The 20,002-nt window shown below is 51.0% G+C and overlaps 2 protein-coding genes across 5 annotated transcripts in view; both read right to left on the bottom strand.

The window, feature by feature from the left end:
* Triobp (TRIO and F-actin binding protein) overlaps positions 1-13,857 on the bottom strand; it is a 61,710-nt gene extending 47,853 nt beyond the window's left edge. For both annotated transcript variants that reach the window (XM_074084454.1, XM_074084453.1), the window contains exons 1-2: positions 6,831-13,857; positions 5,069-5,238 (exon numbers count right to left, since the gene is read on the bottom strand). In XM_074084454.1, the coding sequence (XP_073940555.1) occupies positions 5,069-5,182 (114 nt within the window). In that variant the 5' untranslated portion in view covers positions 5,183-5,238; positions 6,831-13,857. The remainder of the gene's footprint in view (positions 1-5,068; positions 5,239-6,830) is intronic.
* Positions 13,858-13,996: 139 nt separating this feature from the next.
* Positions 13,997-18,914, bottom strand: Nol12 (nucleolar protein 12). 3 transcript variants are annotated; one of them, XM_020162619.2, is made up of 6 exons: positions 18,776-18,914; positions 17,345-17,450; positions 17,033-17,081; positions 16,394-16,536; positions 14,684-14,778; positions 13,997-14,420 (listed from the first exon to the last, which is right to left on the bottom strand). In XM_020162619.2, the coding sequence occupies exons 1-6, from the start codon at positions 18,853-18,855 to the stop codon at positions 14,255-14,257; spliced, it is 639 nt and encodes a 212-aa protein (XP_020018208.1). In that variant the 5' UTR covers positions 18,856-18,914; the 3' UTR covers positions 13,997-14,254. The 3 variants fall into 3 exon arrangements, with proteins under 3 accessions (XP_020018208.1, XP_073940557.1, XP_073940558.1); XM_074084456.1 differs by having other exon boundaries at positions 17,345-17,511; positions 18,776-18,900; XM_074084457.1 differs by lacking the exon at positions 17,345-17,450 and having other exon boundaries at positions 18,776-18,885.
* Between the last annotated feature and the right edge of the window lie 1,088 nt (positions 18,915-20,002).

Genomic DNA, 20,002 nt, shown 5'->3' with positions numbered 1-20,002 from the left:
CACCTTTTCCCTGCTTTCACCCTAGCCACATCACCACCCACCACCCATGTGAGTGGCAGAGTGGTCCTCCCCAGCTCTGATTTCCTATCTTGCTAGCCCCAGACAGAACTAGGTCCCATCCTGGTTCCTCCTCCACTTCCCAGATGGGAGACCTTGCCCAGTGGCTTTGATTCTCTGGGCCTTGTGGTCTTTGAAAGCGAGGCGGAGGTGTGACCAAAACCTCAGCCAAGTGACTTGTTCTCTGTGCCTCAGAGGACAAAACTGGCACGATGACCAGAACCACCTCCTGGGATGTTATGGGAAATTAAATGAGTTAATATTGCGCTGAAGGTGTGGCTAAAGTGAGAGTGCCTGCCTAGCAAGCATAAGATCCTGAGTTCAAACCCCAGTACTGCCAAAAATAAATAAATAGTTAATATTTGTAATTCATATTGTAAGACACAACAGTGTCTGTCCATACATCTTAAGCATAATAAATAATGGAAGAAAAGGTGGGTAGGGGGTGGCTCAAGTGGTAGAGTGCTTGCCTAGCAAGCCCAAGGCCATGAGTTCAAACCCCAGTACTGCTAAAATAAATAAATAAATGATAGAATTTTACAAATGTTAAATTGGTAGAATAATGCTAAATAAAATTAAGAACTAATAAATGACCTGGAAGCCAGGCAGCAGTTGTTCGGGCCTATAATCCTAGCTAGTCAGAGGCTGAGATCAGGAGGATTGCAGTTCAAGGACAGCCCAAGCAAAAGTTTGTGAAATCCTATCTCAACAGGAAAAAAAAGCTGGTCATGCCCAGCCCAGGTAAATAGTTCTGTGAAACCCTACCTTGAAAAAAACCATCACAAAAAGAAAGTGCTGGTGGAGTGGCTTAAGGTGTAGGCCCGGTGTGCAACCCCCAGTACTGCAAAAAAAAGGAGGCCAGAGGGAGCTGGAGTGAGGGAGATCACAGGGTATAGGGGGAATGAGGGGGCCCAGGCTTCACATTAAAAGTGGGTGTATGGGGGTGAAAGGGAGGAATATATAAAATTAAAAGAAAAAAAAATTTTTTAAACCTGTAATCCTAGCTACCCAGGAAGTGAGGATCAGGAAGATCGAGGTTCAAAACCAGCCTTGGGCAAATAATTCAAGAGACCCTATCTTGAAAATACCCAACATCAAAAATGTCTGATGGAGTGGCTCAAGTAGTAGAGTGTCTGCCTAGCAAGTGTTCAAACTCCCCAGAACTGCCAAAAAATAATAATAATAATAATAATAATAAGCTGGGGGCTGGTGGCTAACATCTGAAATTCTAGCTACTCAGGAGGCAGAGATGAGGAAGATCGAAGTTTGAAGCCAGCCCCAGGCAAATAGTTCATGAGAACCTATCTCAAAAAAAAAAAAATCCATCACACAAAAAGGACTGGCTGAGTGGAGTGGCTCAAGTGGTTAGGCCAAGTGTGAGTACCAACCCCAGTACTGGAAAAAAAAAAAAAAAAAAAAGGGATGAAGGAATGTGTAGAGCTTAGCTATGGCAGGGTCCTCCCATGTAGCACCTCCTCCCTCTCTGTGAACCTGGCCATGACCTGGTCAAGGCTGTGTGATTTCCAGGGTTGACCCCCGCCCCCACCTCCCAGACTGTGCCCAAGAGCCTAGGGCAGCTGGAGCCCCCAGTGCGTTTTACTTAACCAGTTGGTCAAGAGTTGTTTGGTTTTGGTGGTCTGGGGACATCCAAGGTTCTGGGGCCATTTCTGTATTTTATTTTATTTTTTGTTTCTTCAAGACAGGGTTTACTATGTAACCCAGGCTGGCTTTGAATGCTCAATCCTCCTGCCTCTACTGCCCAAGTGCTGGAATTACAGCTGTGCACCACCACACTTGGCTATTTTAAATGCCCTGCTCCCTGGGGAAGCAGCAGGAAGAGCCCACCCATTCCTTCCATACCTAACCTTGAAGCAACATGGAATGGGGTCCAGGGTAGCCAAAGGGGTGAGCAGGGAGGCGAACAGGAAAATCCAGAAGAGGTGATGGCCATCTTCTGGGGCTGAGACTCAGGTGTTTATGGTGCTGGGTCAGTTTTTATCACATCTGGTACACAAGAAGCTATGTCCTGCCCAGAGTTTGGCTCCGGGGCCTGCTTCATAGCCTGGGGTTACCATGGGGCAACTGGAAGCTCAAGGATTTGACCCCAGGGCCCATCTCTTCCAGGCTGGGTTGGGGGAGGGGGAGCCTCTGGTGTTTGCCTCCAACCTCTGGCTGCTCATCTCCACCTTCTGCACTGCCTCTGCCTCCTGTTACCCACAGTTCAAAGCTGATTCCTGGGGGTGGGGGGAGGGGCTGGCCATGTAGCTCAGGGGTAGAGCCCTAGGGATCAGCCTCGTCATCACTGCTCCCCAGTCCCCACACTCTGCTCCATCCAAGGCAAGATTCTCATCAGTGTCCGTTTTTCCAGCCTCTATCTCCTGCCAAGGTCAGACGCCTCTGGGTGTCAATAACCAGCCCTCGGTGTCCTGTGACCTTCACCAGGCCTCAAACAACTCCAAACCCACCTCCCACCCCAAGCACCCTGCTGGGAGAAGTAACATCGGATTCAGTCATGGCTTCTCCCCCTCCTGGCCCAAATCTTGTATGTTCTCCTATCCAAGTAGTTCTCAAAATGCCTGTGTCTCCACCTCAAAGCCTGTTCATCTCTGGCACAAACATACTTGCACCTTCTCTGACTGGTCACCCTGCCTCATTCCTGCCTCCCTGCACCCATTTTCTGCCCAGCAATCACAGTGACTTGGAAAAATTGGATCCCACTAGTCTAGTCACTCCCTTGTTTAAAATCCTTAACGGCTCCCCATGACTCTCAGAATAAAATCCAAAGTCCTCAGCATGCCCACAAAGCCACACAGGCCCCAGGAGATGCAGGCCTCACCTGTTCCCATCCTGTCTCCTTCATCCTGTATCTCCTCTGCCCCTTCTACCATTGACACTTTCCTTCCTCCCTACCTCAGGTCTTCCTTCCTACCTCAGAGCCTTTGCACATACAGGCCCATTCTCTGCCTCTCCTCTCCTCCAATTTCACCAAATTGCAATGCAAGCCTTCCCCAAGCAGCTGAATGTCATTGGAGTAACTTTCCCCATGACCTATCATTTACCATCAAGCCACTTGTTGTTCCTTTATGGCACTGATCCAGCCATGATTAAATAATCATTTCTGTGGTTCCTTCCCTTTTTTTTTTGGCAGTACTGGGAGTTGAACTCAGGGCCTGGAGCTTGCTAGGCAGGTGCTCTTATCACTTGAGCCATGCCAACCAACCTTTTTTTTTTTTTGAAGCAGGATCTCACTGTATAGATAGTCCAGGCTGGCCTTAAACTCACACTAATCCTCCTGCCTCAGCCTCCCAAGTGCTGGGATTACAGGCATGCACCACCATGTCCAGCCTGCGTGATTCCTTTCTTACTCTCCTCTCCATTTCCCTTACTAGATTAGCAGCCTCATGAGGCCAGAGATGTGTCTGGTCTTATTTATCACTTTTTTCCCCAGCACCCAGCACAATGCTGGTACATTCTAAACACTTGCTCAATATGTGTGACTTTGGGAGCTGACTTTTAAGGTCCAGTTGGGAAATGGTGGGACTGAGACTAGAACTCAGACATGGCTGAATTCAGGGGCCTGACCCCCAACCATTGGGAGGCGTTTGCATAAGAGATGGATGCCAGGACGGGGGTCTGCTCCCTGAGCTTCAGAACAGGGGAGCTGTTCTTGGAGCTATCAAGGCAATTGGAAGGAATCTCCAAGCTCTCTTTTTTTGAGCAGGAAAGGGACACAGAGGAAACTAACATGTTCTGAATAAGCCACATTCGGATTGGGCTGAGCAGTGCTAGGTGCATGGAGTGAAGAGGCTGCTGCCCCCTCACCCAGGAGCAGAGTGAAGATGGAGAACTTCAATGGCTCCAGGTCACACAGCAGGTAAATGGCAAACTCAGGCTGCAACTCATGCCCACCTGGCTCCAACGTTGAATGGTAACCCCCTTCCAGGGCCACTTCGAGCCTAACCCCCTGCAGGAAGCTGGCTACCAGCCTCCTGAGATCCCACTCGGGATCTCAGATTCCACTGAAAACAACAGAGCAGTAGAGGGTCAAGGCTGGAAGGGCCCTTGGAAACTCAGGAGTCCCCTGCTTCTCAAGGCGTGTGTGCCACGTGCTCTGGGTTTCTGTGTAACCCCGGCTGTGTCTCACGCTTGGCGTGAGACCACATGGATCACAGAGTGAGACACCGACCTCTGTCACTCCTTCAATGACTTCAGAAGGAAGTCTCCCGTAGGTACGAGGGTAGGGGGGATCAATTAATGCCTCTCACACGCTAATTTCCCTTTTGACAAAAGACAGGAGGACTTGGACTCAGAGCCTTCATGAACAACCATGAAGACATTTCAGTTTTGCTTTCTTTTGTTCTTTCTTCTTTTATTTTAACCTTCTACCTACAGGACATAATCTTAATTTTCTTGGTGGTGAGGTGAAGTTTTGTCTCAGGATACTGAATAAAGGATGTTGGTTTGGGGACTGGAAGTGTAATTCAGTGGCAGAATTTGTGCTCAGCCCGTACAAGATCCTGGGTTCAATCACCAGCACTCCCCCCCACCCCCCAAAAAAGGACGTCAAGCTGGGCGTTGGTACGCCTATAATCCCAGCTACTCAGGAGGCAGAGATCAGGAGGATCGTGGTCAGCCCTGGGACAAGTAGTTGGAGAGACCCTATCTCGGAAAAAACCCAACACAAAAAAAGGGCTGGTGGAGTGGCTCAAGGGGTAAGAGTGCCTAGGCAAGCACAAGGCCCCGAGTTCAAAAGAAAGGATGTGAATTTAAAGAAGGATAAAGTAACAGTAGGTTAGATGGGGCTGCGGTGAAGGTATGAAACAGGAGGGCATGAATAAAGACCAGGAAACACTATATGACCTCTTCAATATTGACTAGGAAAACTGAAGCACAGACCATGAGGAAGCATCTGCGTTCAACTGCAGCTTCAAGCCCAGCCAAGCCCAGCCCACCACCCAGTCCACCCTGAGTCCCCATCCCAAACCACCCACACTTGGGAAAGCCAGCCCACCTGGTGCCTTAATCCACGGACCTCCTCCGGGTGGAAAGAGATTTGACAGTGACTCTGGGTTGGCATGTTGGTCTCAAATCGTTCACCTGGGACATTTCTAGCCATCTCCTCCATATTGGGTGAGCCAGGCCCGGGCAGTTCCAACTATCCAATGGCTGTCTAGGTGTGGCCTGGGGAGAACAGGATAGGGGAAGGACCAAATGACTGGTGGGCCACCCACATAGTCCCAAGTCCCAGTTTCCCCAGGTCAAACAGGGACCAAGGATATAAGGTTATCTGCTTGTTTATCTGTTCATTTATTCATTCAACAAACACTCACTAACACCTATTAAGCAGCCAGGCATGTTGCCAAGCCTCTACGTGTGATTCCATCACCTTTCTACAGTGTTCAGAGTGGGTTCCAAGGACTCTGAATTACACTCTTGTGAGCTGCTCCTAAAAATACAGATTTCATAGGGCTGAGGGTGTAGCTAGCTCAGTGGTGGAGAGCTTGCCTAGCATGAGCAAGGTCCTGGTTCCATTCCCCAGCACTGCAAAAAAAAAAAAAAAAAAAGCAGGCACAGGCACAGTGGTAGGCACCTGTAGTCCTGGCTACTCAGCTTTTGGGACCAACCTGGGCAACATAGCAAGATACCCACCATATGGAGAGTCTGTCTCTTAAGAAAAACAAAATAGATTCTAGGTTCCCTCTCCTGATCCATCTGGTCAAAATCTCCAGGAGTGAGTTCCAGGGTGCACCATTCAAACGAGTCCCTAGGTGAAAGTTTATAGCTTTATAAGCATATAGCTACTCTGTCATTGTAGTTCAACTTAGTGCCAATTTTAAATCAAGCAAGTAAGGTTCAGAGAGGCTCCCTGGCCCACAAGATCACAGTGCTGGATTCAAATTTAGGCTATGTGCTGCCACTCTCTCAGATGGAAGTGGACGCAGGGGTCACACTGCCAGCACAGGAAACAGGGAGTGAAGCAAAGGGCTGGCCAGATATTTTCAGAGTTGAGAACAAAGTCTTAGACAAAAGTGAACAGCCTAAATTCACATGGCAAGTTTGTGACACCGCTTAGCCAAAAAGAAACCCTTATGTCTCCACCCAAGCCAGTGGCCACATCCTGGAGGCAAAGCGACTTACAAATGCCCTCCCCGCCCATATGGAGCCCTGGATGGGGGAGTGGTGGTGCAGAAGAGGTATCCAACATCCCCCAGCACACAGCACCTTATGGCACCCCAAGACACCTCATACCTATCCTACCTGGTGAATTTCCTGCACAGTTCCCAGGGAACCAGGCCTTTGTCACCCATCTCCGCTGACAGCTGAGGAATTTCAGATCCTCCATAGGGCAGCTCCTCTCCCTGGAGAGGACAGGGTGGGGGGCGGGGCACCCACTAGCCCCTCGGTGACCCAGGGCCTCGTTCCCTGTTCCCGGTGGCGAATGGAAGGGTCCGCACCAACCCGGGCGGCTCTTTCCGGGTCGGCCACAAAAAGGAGCATCGCCTTGGGTGGAGAACGTCAGGGGGCTGGGGGGGTCTCTACTCCACGTGCCCCTGGTTGCTCCCGTGTCCTCACCCAGCAGGCAGAAACCTTCCCTAAAATGCACTTTGGATGTGGCTGTAATAACGAAAAACCTTAAGCAGATATGAATGCCCCACCCAAAGAATGGACCCCTGGAGCCCTGTTCATCAACCAGTTTCTCCTGTATCCCTCAACCCCCACCCCTGGCTTAGCCTCCCCTCCCGACCCGCTCTCTTCCACCGCCCAGTACTAACCTCGGCTCGAGTTTCCGCGCACCAGCGCTGCGGAGGTGGGAGTGCCAGGGTCACCGCCTCTGTATTTTAACAATGAATCAAAACGTTGCCCGGGATGGGGGTGGAAGGCCACGCCCCTGCCGCGCTCGCATTGGCTCTGCCTAAGAGATTCATTTGCATGAGTAGCGTGGGATTGGACCCTTGGAGGACAAGGGGCAGGGCGGAGGCGGGCGGTGCCCAGACTGGGCTGAGCGCGGGACTCGGGGCGCGTTTCTCAGCCATAGCCCATTCGGAGTTCCCGAGGGGCCTGGGAGGGCTGGCGCGGGTGGATCCCGCCTCTTCTGCTCTCTTTCCGGTTGGTTCTTTCGGGCCACCGTCATCCAGGCTGGCGTTAGCTCAGACCTTGTGCTAGAGAGGTAATCTCCGAGCCTGTACGTGTGAGGATGAAAAATAGTTCCAAGTGAGAAAGAAGCGTTTCAGAACAGTTCCGGGAACCTAGCAGACGCCAAGTGGATGCGCAGGACCGCAGTCAGGGCCTTAGGGACCCCACTGCACATTTCCACTGACTTGGCGCTCACCCACAAAATGCACAGCCCCCTGCCCCCAGCCTCTCCTGCAAGGTCTGCATGCCAGCTTCGGTTCCCCGTTTCACAGCAACTGAAGAACAGGGTGTTAACTTCCCAGCATCACACAGTACTTAGTCGCACAGCCAGGACTACAACCCTGATGTCTCTGACTCCCGAGGGCCACAACAGTGTCTTCATTTGCGAAGTCACGTAGACAGTCACAAGTGCATGATATAGTCTAGGCCTGCGCTCGCACGGAGGAAAGGAAACACGAATAAAATGTGGCTCCTTCCAATGAAAGGCACCTAGTTCAGTGGAGGGAAAACCCCCTGGGTGGGTCATCCTGGCCCAGTATGGAACTGGCTAAAACACAGCTTCCTAACAAGGACCAAGAGCTTCCTGCTTGGTCCCTCTTGAAGCAAGACAGGGACTAGAGACCCATGTTTAATGTCTGCCTCTAGCACTTCCTGACTGGGTGATCTTGAGAAAGTTGCTTGACCTCTCTGACTCTAGGGTGGAGTAGGAGCTTGGATTGAGTTTACAGCGCAGGGTATAGCCCCTGCCAATCAGTAAAACAGAACCAATGCAGGGTGGCACTCTCAGTAATTCAATTAATTATTTATGGGGCTTCTTTGTCAGTTCCATGTGCTAAGATCACGTGATTGTCCTGCTTTTGTGGGGGAAAGCAGACCTCAGGTAAGAGAATGAAGCCAAGCACGAGTATGTTACCTGGTGATGTTTGTGCCCACGCCATCCCTGGCGCAGGGAAGGCAGCCTTCCTGGTCCCCATCTTCTCCAGGGAAACTGGGGCTTGGGAGAGTTACCCAACGCCATTCAGTTGCTCCATGACACAGCCTGGTGTACAAACCATGCTCCCAGAGCCCTGTGAATGGTTCAGAGAGCTCAGGGCTGAAGGTGTCATGGTGGTGGCCAGGGCAGTCTTGAATCCCCTTCTGCCTCTTTGGATTTTTCTCAGGTCATCCACCCTGGCTTGGGACGCCTCAGAGATCTGGGGAAATGGAATGATTAGCAGTAGTTCTGGCCCCTCTCTGCCCGTGACCTGTTTCCTCACCTGGCAAGTGGAGGTATCAACCCCATTCCTCCTTCCCGTGGGCCAGCTGTAGAGGTGCAGGGCCTTCGGCCTGATGGCGCGGGGAAAGCCCGGGTCTCTAAGGGGCCATCAGGGTCTGCTTTAGCCCATGGGTGCCCTATGAAGCGATGCTCCAACGTAGCCAAGCTTGCTTTCACTGGACAAGCCAAATAACTGAACTTTATAGGCAATCTCAGAACTTAAATATTACTAGAAAGTCAATTTGTTTTTATTTATTTATTGGTGGTACTGGAGTTTGAACTCCAGTAGATAAGCACTCTACCACTTAAGCCACACCCCAGCCCCTTTTTTAGTTTGTCAGATAAGGTCTCCCACTAACTTTGCCTCACACTGCAATCCTCCTCCCTCTGCACCCCAACTAGCTAGGACCACAGGTGTGCGTCACCTCTTTAAGCCTTCAAATTGCTTTTAAACACTGTGATGAAAACCAAACTAATCTTCGGGCCTTCTCTTCTTGCAGAGTCTCTGAGACGGTAAATCACAGACCAATTTTTATTCCCCTCATCATGGCTCAAACACCACCCCCTCCAGAAAGCCCTCCCTGGCTTCCCAGGCCCTTGGGAAGGGCTCACTCTGCAGAGACCTGGACAGGGCTGGCATATCTTGTAGGGTGTCTTTCACCTTGTTGTCTGTAAGTTCTGTCCCCCTCCCCTGCCCCCATGTTGATCCTTGGTACTGACTTTGATTTCTTTGGGCTCTCAGCCAGTTTGGCAGGCTTAATGCCTGTTTCTAGGGTATGGACTGTTTCCTTGGTGAGGAACCCGTGGCTTGGGCACCTCTACCCTCTGGGAACTTCTCTAAGGTTATGCGTGTGTTTAGCCAGAGAGCATTCACGGTCTAACTCCCAGCTCCAGCTGCGAGGCTGTAGTAGTTAGAACCTAGCTAAGATATCTTGGCCAGCATGGGTGCCACCTCAAAGTATCTCACCTGCAAAATGGGCTTCAGGGAACTGCATACCTTGAGGGCTTACTGTGAGCATTCAGTGAGTTAAACCCCAAGAGGAGCCCCTAGTATACAGTGGGTGCTCAGTAGATGTCAGGTGCTCTACCACTTAAATGACATCTTCAGTCCATTTTGCTCTGGCTATTTTGGACATGGGGGTCTCATGAACTATTTGCCTGGGCTGGCCTTGAGTCTCAGTCCTCCTGATCTCAGTTTCCCAAATGACTGGGATTGAAGGCTTGAGCCATCTGGGGCCTGGCTGTTGGTTTGTTTTTGAGATAGGGTCTTGCTGTTACCTTTGCTTGGACTGGCCTCAAACTTGTGATCCTCCTGCCTCTGCCTCCTGAGTAGCTGGAATTGTTGCTACAACCACAACCAGTTCAAATACGGGAGGGGTCCCAGAATATAATCTCAACCCAGGGTGCAGAGCTTGTGTTGTGGGACTGTTGTTCATGACCCCTATGCCCAATGAGTTCTTGGCATTGTCACAGAACAGAATCAAAGCATGGTGCTAGTTAGGCGAGAAGTTTATAAACGTTTTATTTAGTCCCAGGAGGTTGGCGTTGTGGGTGCGTGAGTGGTGCTCCGAGTCCTTTGTGTAAGGCGTATTTACAAAGACGTAGGTCAAGCTGGGCGCCGGTGGCTCTCACCCGTAATCCTAGCTACTCAGGAGGATCACGGTTCAAAGCCATGGCAAATAGTTCACGAGACCCTACCTCGAAAAAACCCATCAAAAACAGGGCTTGTGGAGCGGCTCAGGTGTAGGCCATGAGTTCAAGCCCCAGTATAGCAAAAACAAACAAACAAACAAATAAATAAAGGCATAGCTCAGTCTAGGGGTCTACAGGGCCTTAACTCTGGCATGCTTTCCTTTAGCTCACCTGGCATTATCATTTGCCATGACAGCCCTTACACTCTTGGGCCTCATAGACTGGGGATTCCCAGAGATCAAGCCTCCTTAATTGACACAGCTGATATATGGTTGAGAATCTGCCAGGTGCTTTTAGATTTTTTTTTTAGGGCACAGAAGACCATCATCAGAAGATATTTATTTTTCCTTTAACAAGGAAACCTTTTAGTCCAAGAGTAAGTTTTGCCAGATGTGTTTCTTGAGCTATTCCCTCAGGATGTGCTTATCTAGGGTTCCGAGCAGATGATTAGTGCAAGGTTAAGAGCATGCCTTCTCTGAGGAGGTGGCCCCCAGTGAAGAGGGTGAACAACACTCTTGAGAGCAACATGTGGCCTCAGAACAAGGGAGAATTTTCTAATGACCACCTCCCAACACAAGCAGTGAGTGGCCAGTGCTCAGGATGAACCAAGAATTCTCGCCAGAGCCACCAACACAGCTCAAAGCCAGGGCCCTGAGCCCTCAGAGGTCAGTCGGACCTTGGTGATGATAAAGCTTAAGCTCTCCGACACAGGAACACTCTCCACAGTTCCTGACCTTTTCTCACCACAGGAGAGGGTCAGGTCACCCCAAAAGATGTAGAGAGCTTTCTTCCTTTGGTGAGTTTAGCCTGGCTCCCAGTGACCATGACCTTGGCTCACTGTTGTTCCAGCATAGAGCCTGACCTGTCAGGGAGCTGTGTGTGGAAACTGAGGACAGGTCAATGTTCAGGGTCCTCAGTTTCACACTTTTTGACCCCCTCAATTCACCACAGCCCTTTGTGCATTTGGTTCTGGGGAAGAATTTGCTGGCTGTGCCCAACATTCCTCCCCACTTTGTCAGTAACACTATTATCAGTTCTGGTCTGGGCACTTGCTTTCCAGAATAGGGCAGAGTTTCCAGCGCCTCTGCAGCTAGGCGCTCCCTCATCCCCCTGCCCCAGGCCATTACCTTCTGTTCAAGAGAACATGACAAGCATCAAGGGCTTCAGAAGGCCTTCTTCCTGTAATCCCAGCTACTTCAGAAGTAGAGGTAAAAGGATCTTGAGTTAGAGGCCAGCCCTAAGTTAGAGAGACCCTATCTCAAAAAAAAAAAGGAGAGGGGGAATGGAGGTATGGCTCAAGTGGTAGTGCTTTGCAAGCACAAAGTCCTGGGTTCAAACCACAGTTCCACAAAAAAGGGGGGGGGTTGAGAGTGGTGTGGTTCAAGTGGTAGAGCACTTGCCTAGCATACACAGACCTGGGTTTAATCCCCAGTACAGGTGGAAAAAAAAAGCCTTATTCATCCCTTCCTCCTTTCCAATGGCTGAAATGCACAGGTGCTCTACCACTTAAGCCATGCCCCTGGCCCTAACCCTCACCACTTCTGACAAAGGTCCTAGAGGAGTCCAGGTATGGACCACAGAGAGGCGCTCCTGGCAGGAGAGAAGTTCTCTAGAGGATTCTGTTTCTGCCTTCCTTGATCCTAGGATTGGCAAGTCACTGACTTGATTTTCCTGGTTGGCTGGAAAAAACAATGGCACCCACAGGAGTGGTAAATGGGAATCCAGTACTTGCAAACACGCTAAATTACAAATGCACATTGTAAGTGACCTGTCACTGGAGAAGGGGACTGGAGACAGACCTCTCAGCTGAGGCAGAAGTGGGGAACACATGCCCAAGGTCTCCAGGAGGGCCAGGTGGTTGAGGAAGTGACTCATGCCTACAGCCCCACTCAGCTACAGAGGCAGGTATCCTATGCTGTCATCCACGCGTGGAAACACCCACAGAGGGCTGCACAGCATGAAGCTCATGCATTATGCCTGCTGTGCGTGCTCCTCCCCAGGCCCACTGTTCTGCTCACTGTGGTCCTGAGGGTGAAGCCCACACCCACTGCCCTAAGCTGAGGACCAAAAGTATCCAGAGCCAGACACAGGTACCATTCTGCCTAGGAACAGGCTGGCATTGCATGTAGCAAGTCACTCAGCCCAAATGCGGGGAAGGCGTGGAGGCCAGGCCGAGGGGCCTCCCAGCAAGCCCTGAACTGTGTTCCATGCCTGCATGTGGCCTTCAAATATACACAGCCATTGTCAACCATCACCAGAAAGTGAACCTTGACAGTGAGGTGGGAAAACCTGTACACCCTCGGGGACAGTCTGTCCCGATCATACTTCCTGAACCTGAGCCTGGTGCACAGGTGTGGCTGCTCCAGTCATGCCCTCTTGGAGTAGGGAGGCCTGTCCCCCAACCCCTGCCCTGTTCTCCAGGCTCCCTCCAACCACCTGTCTTGGGGCAGGCGTCCCCCAACCACATACTTATTCTGGAACCCTCTCAGGCTAGTCCATGGGCTTCACTGGGGCTGAGAACACAGCTCATCTCCTGTGCAGTCTCACGTCTAGGGCCTAACACAGCTCCCCTAAGCAGGGAACAACTCAAAATTCCTATGCTCCTACCCTGGACTCACATGCAGGGAAAAGAAAGGGCCAAGTCTGGTTTGCAGAGCCTGAAGGAACAGCAGCTCTTGTGAGAGCAGCTGGCCTCCAGGGCTCAGCTCTAAAGGGGCCACACTCATGTTAAGTCACAATGTACTTTCTTAAAAAACTGAAGACAGACAGCTTACATCTGTAATCCCAGCACAAGGGAGCCAGGGCAGGAAGATCCCGAGTTTGAGGCCAGCCTGGACTACATGGCGAGACCTGGTCTCAAAAAAATAATGAAACATAAGAGGATGATAGAGCATCAACAATATTGTCAAGCAGAACATCTGTGAAGGTAGAGGACATAAGGATATGAGCTGTTGAGAAATGGGGAGTGAGAGGTAGAGAGATAAGGGAGAGTAATGGAAGGGGTTGAATGGACCAAAAGAAAGTACACCCACAGCAGGGATACATTAAGAAACCCCTACATTGACTTAAATATTAATAACAAAAGACAGGACTGTAATATGGGTACAGTGTGTGGGAGGGAGGAGAGGTACTAGTAGGAGGGGGAGGGGGAATGAAGGAGATTAAAGTGATAGTATAAGGTTGATGGACTTTATATACCTGCATGAACTGGAACAAAGAAACCTTTTGCCATTGCTTTAAGTGGGGCGGGGAGAGATGATGGGGACGATGTAACTAATGTACAATATAAGCCTAACTGGAATTGTCGCTATGAATTCCCCCTGTATAATTAATATATCCTAATAAAAAATTTACAAAATAAAAATAAGACATAAAAGGAAAAAAAAAGTGAAAGGCAGGGGCGTAGCTCAGTGGCCTAACACTTGCCCAATGTGCACTAGCCCTGGGTTCCATCCCAAGTACCACCAAAAAAAAAAAAAAAAAAAAAAAAAAGTGAAGGTCAATTCTTTGTTGGGCTCTGGAAGCTGCTGAAAGCCTGCAAAAGCTGTCCAAGTTTGGGCACAAGGAATGTTCCAGGACTTGACGGCTTCCACCAGTGGAGGGCATGGCCTGGAAGTTTGCCCACAATGCCCTAACCGCCCACTTTCTAGAGTGGTGGGTGGGCTCTGGATTCTACCAGTGGACAAGCTGGTCTTCAATCTTGTTTAGGGGACCCAGATCTAACACACCTTATCATTCCATCAGGAAAAATGCTAGGGACAGAGGATGGGCCCCTGACCATTTCCAGCACCCAAGAAGCCTGGCCTTGGTGTGCGGTGTCAAGGCCAGTGACAAAGAAACCACAGCGCACACATCTGATGAGTTTCACAAATGTGTTAAGTCTGAAGGTTTACATTTGGGAACACACCCAGCCTGACTCTGCAGGACCCTTGGGGGTAGCTGTCCTTGCCTGAGAAACACCCTGGGGGGTTGAGCCCAAAAGGGTCAGGTGCTGAGAGCCAGCTGCCTAACCTCAAGCTATGGAATGACTCCTTGGCGCAGCTGCTTACTAGAACAGTCCAGGTGACACAGGACGGAGTCCAGAGCCAAGGCTGGGACAGCACTGGGTTCTGGGGTTCACTCCCCACTGGGCCCGGCTTTGCCTGTCAGTCGCCGGCGCTGGGTCTTGTTGGTCCGAGTGGCGCCTGGAAGCTTCTTGTTGGAGTCTTGCACCCGGCGGGGACGTTTCCTCTTGACCTTTTTCCGGCCGTGTGCATGCAGTGAGGCAGTTAGGGAGGAGATCCTACGGGAGGGTGAGGCCATGAGCCTAGGGCCTCAGTCTGCCCTGGGGAACAGGGCAGTGGGTGGAAGACTAGGTGGGGATGAGTGATCATCGGGTTCATGGAGGGGAAGTCAGGACAGGTCCCAAACACCAGGAGCACCAAACTCATCCCAGAGTTGGCCTGGTCTGACTCAAGAGAGCCTGCCAGCCTCACACCCGCCCATGCCATCCCACAGTCCAGCCATGAGTAGTGGGACCCCAGGAGACAACAGGCCAGGGCTCACCGCTGAGACAGCAGGGGGTCTTTGGATTTTCTGGGAAAGGCTCTGGTTGGCTTCTCGGTGGATGACAACTCCTTGGATGGGTCCCCAGCCCCTTGCTAGAGAAGCATAGGACAAGGACTGTTACAGAGAGCAGATAGGCATCTGGGCTGAGCACCTTGAGCAGTCCTGGCTCTGTCCAGTTGGCCTGATCTGTCACCCTGCACCCTGGGTGGGGCTCAACAAATGCCCTGGGCAGCAGAACGCTGTGTCCACCTACAGCCAGAGTCTGCCTCACACTAGCAGATATACAGACACTCAACACTTATGAATGGAAAAACGAGCAAAAAGACAACAAGAGCCAGGCATGGCAAGGTGGTGCACACCTATAACCCAGGCACTCATGAGGCAGAAAGGCCGAAAGATTGAGAGTTCAAGGCTAGCCTGGGCTACTTAGTGAGAGGGAAGGAAGGGAGGGAGGGAGGGAGGAAGAGGAGAAGGGAGGAAGGAAGGAAGGAAGGAAGGAAGGAAGGAAGGAAGGAAGGAAGGAAGGAAGGAAGAAAGGAAGGAAGGAAGGAAGGAAGAGCATAAAGTGGAAAATGAGCGGAGTTCAGTCAGGGCATGGTAAAGCGGTGGCTTACTATGAGAGAAAAGTTTATTGATTGATTGACTGGTTGATTGATTGGTTTAAGACAGAGTCTTGCTATGTAGTCCAGGCTTTACAGACTTCTGACCACCCTCTCTGTGCAGTTAGATTGAACCAAAGCAGAATGAAAATATTCAGAAAAAAAGATTTTGACTGTATTGAGCGAGTACGAATTTCTTGTCATTACAGAGTGTATTAGGTTTTATAGCGACTTAAAGTATACGGGAGGGGCACTGGAGGCATGGCTCAAGCGGTAGACCATCTGCCTAGAAAGTACAAGGCCCTGAGTTCAAATCCCAGTATGAAGGGGAAAAAAAGCAAACACCTAAAGTATACAGAATTTATACACAGGATCTGTATGTAGGATCTGTATATAGGATGTGTATACGGGATCTGTATACAGGATCTGTATGCAGGATTTGTATGCAGAATTTGTACAGGCGCCATGCAAAGACTACACTATTATATAAGACACTTGAGCATCTGCATGTTTGGTATCCGAAGGGACCCTGGAATCAGTCCCTGTGGATACCGAGGGGTGACTGTTCCGTATGTAAGTTCTTACACAAACCAGTCAGGCACAACTTTAACAGAAGTGGATGTTCTAGCAAATAATACCTACTGGGATGCTGTCTGATATTTTCAATTGCATGCTTTTCTTCTTTTTCAATGCTATCACAAATTATTGATGCCTCACAACTCACAGGTGTGAACTTGCAATCAGCACGCAGAAGTGCCCTGTTATTGCTGTTTTTCATGCAAAGGGAACAATCACAACAGAGTGATCTTTTGTGGAGCACTTACTATGGTTGGGCTCAGTGCTAAGGGATTCCCAGGGCCTCACTCCTCATCCTCACAGTCAGCCCCCAGGCAGGCACTAACATTGCAACTACCAACCAAGGCAGGCAGGCAAAGAAAGCTGCCCAAGCTCAGGGATGCTCCATAGTGACCTCAGCAGTCCCCATGGGTCCAGAAGGGAAAGAGCCCCTTGCACTAGAAGACCTATCACATGAGCCAGCACTGAGCACTCCTAACAAGCCAGTCTGCTCCTGTGCCCCTTCTTTCCCAGGACTGGGACCAGGACCCACCTCAGGCAGGGGCAGTCCAAGCAGCCGGGCCCCAGAGAGGTCCAGGTCACTGATGGTGGTCACAGTGACTGTGTGGTTGGGGTGGCTGTACTGCACCGACTCTGTCTTGGCTGTCACCAGCCGCTCCAGCTCGTCTGCTTCCTCTACAGAGTGGGTACAGATCAGTCCTCAGCCCTAGAAGATGCCCTCAGGTTCCAGCCTCACCCCAGCTCTGGAGAGCAACAGCCCTCTACATCCACAAAGGTGCTGGCCGAGAGCCTGGCCCATAGGAAGATGGTGTAAATAAGCCACCTGTCCCTTTGTGCTCCAGCTAATCCCCACTTTGGACAAACTGCATGATACCAGAAGCCGATACCCCTCCCTCTAGCCCCAGTCCCTCCAGTCCTCCTGGCATTCCCGCTGAGACTCAGTTTACCATGAGTCCCCTTCTCATTTCTTATTCACACCCGCTGAGACTCAGTTTACCATGAGTCCCCTTCTCATTTCTTATTCACTTGTACTTAGACCATCTCTGGCCCCCATGTTACCACCAAATCCCCTAGAGCTAAGGAGTCACCCTCTGCAAAGCTCTCACCCCCTCCCCCACGCCCTCCCCACCCACCAAGGGACACAGAAACCCAGGCCAAGAAGGGGACTCACCCAGCGCCTCCTCTCTCTCTGCCAGCATTTTCAAGTATTCCTGGTGGCGCTGGAGCCATATGGGAAAGGAACACAGTGAGTATGGCCTCAGTCTAGTCGTAAGCAGGGGCACTAGTCACCTCCATGGTATGTGTGACCATGTCTTAGGGAACGCGGTCAAGGAGAACTGCCATCCTCCCTTCTCCCCTTCCCCAGACCCAGTGTCTCTACTGCTCCCTAGTCTGCCCCTGCAGCATCTCCAACAGGAGGCTGTGAGTCACCCAGGAGTTAGGAGTCCCCAGGGAGTTGGAGACCCGCCCCCGCCCCCCCCACCTCCTCCCGGAGCTTCTTCTGCTCCTGCTTCAGCCGCTGCTTTATTTCCTCAATGGCAGCCTTCTTCCGCTCCACCTTCCGCTTGTGGAAGCCGGTCAGGAACTCGCTACCAGAAGGAAGAAGAAGGCAGCAAAGTGGAGAGGAGATACAGGAAAGAAGGGCTTGCTCTAGAAAGAGAAAATCCACCAATGCTGCACTATGTTCCAGGCACCATCCACCTGTTAACTTACTGAACCCTCACAACACCCTGCGTAGGACCTATCAATTCCCATTTTACAAACAGGAACACTGAGGCACAGAGCTGAGGGGACTTGCCCAAGGACACAAAGAGTACAATCACACATCATTTAGTGACAAGGACACCATTATGAGAAATGAGTTGTTAGGTGACTGTGCTTGCTTGAACATCAGTGCATGGACACAAACCTAGACGATATACCCTACTACACACTGAGGCTGCATGACACACCATCTTTATGCGGTTCATCAATGACAGAAATATCATTATATAATGCATGACGGTGTAAGTTTAGAAAAATAAGGGAAATGCTTCCTCTGTCTTCTCTGCACTCTCCAGGACTCTGAGCTCTGTACCTTCTCAACCTTGGTTTCTATGTTTCTTGGTGGGCTCAAACGAAGCCAGGTGGTGAACACACACAGACAGGTGGGGGCTCTTCTACGCTGGGATCCTTCTTTTCTCAGGGAATCAAGTCACTTCCATCAGAGCTTTTAAGAATACCTTCAACCCAGGGCTGGCAGAGTGGCGGAAGTGGTAAGAGCACCTGCCTAGCGAGCACAAGGCCCTGAGTTCAAGCCCTCGGTACTGGAAGGGGGAGAAACAAAAACTCTGCACCCAGGCCTGCAAAAACCCTCCACTGGACCAACACCCATTTCCCCGGGACACCTGACTCCTGAACCCACCTGTGGGGCCTATCAATGCCACCCTGGGAGTTTCCTGACTGTGCCTCCGCATCTCGCTCCCTCCCCGTCTGATCTCTGCCCCTCTCATGTCCCTGACACTCTGTTCCAGCTTTGCTCCGGCGCTCTGCACCCGTCTTCGCGGTCCCGCTACCATGGGGCATTTGTGGGGCACCCAGGCTCAGGCAGGAAGCCTGGCACACGCAGAAGCCCAACGGGCGTCTGATGAGTGTAGGAATGAACGTAAACCACTCTTTCTTTCTCTCATCATCATCGCAGCAGGCTGAGTGCCTACTGTGTGTAGACATGACAGACGACACTGGAGCCGGGTGGTCCAAGCCATGGATCTGAGCGAGCTGGCGAAGCCGGTCAGAATGAAGAACCTGAATTCTGGCCACGTGCGCGACCGGGGGCGAGGCCGGAAGAGCCCTCAGCAGAAGCGTGCGCGACCGGGGGCTGGCCGTGGCCTTGCCGGGCAGCCCGAGAGGAATCAGGCTTGGTCTTGAAACTCACCGTCGCTTCTCTTCATCAAAGCTGAGCACGAGCCGAGGCCGCCGGTCCCCGCCATCTCGCTTCTTCTTCTTGCGGCCCATAGCGGCAAGACTTCCGGCGGCCCAGCTTCCTCTCCTCTAAGAAACTTCCGGGCGTAACGTTTGCTGGCTTCCGGGTACAACTCGTAGAAACTACTCCATGGTTCCGCCGGCCAGGCTCCGCCTTTTAAAGGAGCCGCGTAACCTGTTTGTTCTTCCCCCCTCCACCTCCTCACCCCACGCCTTCGGCCTCTCCTTTCGGCCTTCTGGGCGACTCCCAGCCCCGCCCACTTCCTAAACTGGCTTGGGTAATAAGGCTCCCAGGTCCCATCACTTAACACCTTTGCCTGGCACAAGTAGGTCCTCAATAGTTAGTGTGAATGGCCAAAAATTGATGATCCTAAGTTGGTTCGGATGTCTTGAGTGCCAAACTGCCTGCATTTGAAGACTGGTGCTCCACGCACAACTGCGTGGTTCTGCACCAATTGCCTTCTTCCCTGTGCCTCACTAACTCTATTGGTAAAGTATGGATATAAAGTAGGAATCATTGTGACTGTAGGGTAATTGTAAACACTGATTCTGGAGCTCTGGCGGGTACCAGATCCCCTAGAGGGCTTGCTGAAATCCTCATCACTGGGTCCCACCCGAGAGCTTCTGAGTGAGCAGATGTGGGCTGGACTCCACAATTTCCATGTCTAGAAGGTTCTCAGGTGATGCTCAATATTGCTGATCCATGGACTACAATTGTAAGGAATAAGTAAGTTATATGAAGTGTGTATAACAAAATACTATGCCATACTCATTTGTTACACAGGTCACCTCCTGCTTGGTGCCTCAGTTTCCCCAAGTAGGGGGAGGGAGTGTAACAGGCCTTCTAGTGAAAATAAGGGCAGTGTGCCAGTGGCTCACACCTGTAATCGTAGCTACTCAGGAGGCAAAGATCAGGAGGATCAAGGTTTGAAGACAGCCCAGGCAAATAGTTTGCAAGACCCTATCTTGGAAAACCCATCACAAAAAAAGGGGCTAGTGGAGAGGCTCAGGGGGTAGGCCCTGAGTTCAAGGAAAAAAAAAAGAAGAAGAAAAAGAAAATGAGGGCACCAATGTGAAGGCATTCAGTGAAACAACACCTGAAGAGAGTCTAGTGACTCAGTGTTTGCCTGAATTCCCCATTCTCAAGCCTGCAGGCATGTTATCTCAGCAAGACCTGTGT

Source organism: Castor canadensis, chromosome 8 (genome assembly GCF_047511655.1).
Source record: "Castor canadensis chromosome 8, mCasCan1.hap1v2, whole genome shotgun sequence".
Classification (NCBI taxonomy): Eukaryota; Metazoa; Chordata; class Mammalia; order Rodentia; family Castoridae; genus Castor; species Castor canadensis.
Note: the sequence above shows the minus strand (reverse complement) of the source record. Positions and strands in the feature narration are given on the sequence as shown.

Coding starts and splice junctions, on each gene's coding strand:
- Nol12 (XM_074084456.1), bottom strand. CDS start 18,830: ATGGCGGGGACCGGCGGCCTCGGCTCGTGCTCAGCTTTGATGAAGAGA. Junction 17,082..17,344: donor AGAAGAAGCTCCGGGAGGAG/GTGGGGGGGGCG, acceptor ATATGGCTCCAG/CGCCACCAGGAATACTTGAA. Junction 14,421..14,683: donor GACCCCCTGCTGTCTCAGCG/GTGAGCCCTGGC, acceptor ACCCTCCCGTAG/GATCTCCTCCCTAACTGCCT.